Raw genomic sequence first — 1,862 nt, 5'->3', positions numbered from 1 at the left:
GTTACAGAAGTCTCTCGTTAGCATCTCGGAGGCTACTTCAGACGTTACAGAAGTCTCTCGTTAGCATCTTATATGCTACTTGTTGCAAAGGGACCCATGCTGCCGTCCCCTCACATCGTGCAGGGACATCATATCTCGTCCCTCTGAGGCGGGGTACCTGAGCGTTGGCGGCCATGTTGAGAGGAGTGGTTCCTGGGATGTAGCCTTCATCCTCATCTTCCCTCTCTTCCTCACAGCTGTCGTCCTCCCTGAAGAAGAGCGGCTCAAAGTTCTCCTTCTGAGGGTCTGCACCTGAACACAGACAGAGAGACAGAGAGACAGACAGAGAGACAGAGAGACAGACAAACAGACAGAGAGACAGACAGACAGACAGAGAGAGAGAGACAGACAAAGAGACAGACAGACAGACAAAGAGACAGACAGACAAAGAGACAGAGACAAAGAGACAGACAGAGAGACAGAGACAGACAGACAGAGACACTATTTGAGTTGTTGCATTGACCGTTTATGCAACTATGTACAGAACACTGATAAAACGTAAATGTGACATTAGAAAAAGCTAGCGGTTTCCCCTTGTTTCCAGTCTTTATGCTAAGCTAACCATGTTGTGTGTGTGTGTGTGTGTGTGTGTGTGTGTGTGTGTGTGTGTGTGTGTGTGTGTGTGTGTGTGTGTGTGTGTGTGCGTGCGTGCGTGCCGTACCTGCAGCCATCAGGAGAGCGGTCAGTTTGACGGAGCCCCGCCCTGCAGCGATGTGGAGGGGGGTGGAGCCGTTAAAGGTGAAGCTGTCCACCTTGGTGTTTCCCTGGCAACAGAAAACAACAGACACACTCTGATTGGTCAATGACATCCAGTGACAAGAACTCGCCCAGCGTACCATGGCCAGGATAGGCTGAAATATGAGCAATAACAGAAACTGGATTTCAGTTCCAAATGAATGAATTCAATTTCAAGCTATACCATGAATACATGAAATAATAATAATAACTACTTTACTACATTATGAACAATAACAGAAGACTAAATCATCTGAGAAACATTGTAGCTATCTATGGTTGATGCTATGCTAACGTTAGCTCTAAACACCATTCACCTGACAGCCTTTGTTGTGTTTGATGCTAACTTGTAGCTAAGCTAGCAGTGAACCAACTTGGTTAAGTAGGTCCATTTAAACTATGTTGACGTTACAGAAGTCTCTCGTTAGCATCTTGTTAGCATCACGTTAGCATCTCGTTAGCCTCTGGGAGGCTACTTCAGACATTACTGAAGTCTCTCGTTAGCATCTCGTTAGCATCTCGTTAGCATCTCGGAGGCTACTTCAGACGTTACAGAAGTCTCTCGTTAGCATCTAAACACCATTGAACTGACCGCCTTTGGTGTAGGGCTGCACAATTAATCGAATTTTAATCACGACCACGATTTTGACTTCCCACGATCAAATTTGCGTGATCGAGCGATTACATTTTTTAAAGCGTCATTTCATAGAACGCTCCGGGTTTTGTGCATAGCGCATCTCCCGCTACTACCGTCTGCTCAGGAGCCAATCAGAGTAGTTCCCTGCACCCCGTTCTAGATGGAGACGTCCCATAGGACGAGGGGACGGGAGGACAACTCAACAGATAGCAGTCGGTTATACGTCGGTCTTGAGGTTTACTAGTTTACCTAAACGCAACACTTGTCCCGTCTGTTGTTTTTCAGACAACAGCAGTGACCAGTGCTAGTCGGTGCTAGTAGCGTCTGTTAGCTGTTAGCTAGTAGCGTCTGTTAGATGTTAGCTAGTAGCGTCTGTTAGCTGTTAGCTAGTAGCGTTTGTTAGGTCCTCTAGGTCGCATCCGCTGCAATGCTGTTTATATTCTCGTTGTAT

The 1,862-nt window shown here is 46.6% G+C and overlaps 1 protein-coding gene across 1 annotated transcript; it reads right to left on the bottom strand.

Annotated features, from left to right (window-relative positions):
• Positions 1-114: 114 nt before the first annotated feature.
• Positions 115-890, bottom strand: LOC117940247 (nuclear factor NF-kappa-B p105 subunit-like; the record flags this gene model as incomplete). The annotated part of the gene is made up of 2 exons (XM_034865593.1): positions 115-291; positions 701-890. Coding segments are annotated over 2 exons (367 nt in total), but the record flags the coding sequence as incomplete, so codon positions are not given.
• Positions 891-1,862: the final 972 nt, after the last annotated feature.

Source organism: Etheostoma cragini, unplaced genomic scaffold (assembly GCF_013103735.1).
Source record: "Etheostoma cragini isolate CJK2018 unplaced genomic scaffold, CSU_Ecrag_1.0 ScbMSFa_2026, whole genome shotgun sequence".
Taxonomy (NCBI): domain Eukaryota; kingdom Metazoa; phylum Chordata; class Actinopteri; order Perciformes; family Percidae; genus Etheostoma; species Etheostoma cragini.
Note: the sequence above shows the minus strand (reverse complement) of the source record. Positions and strands in the feature narration are given on the sequence as shown.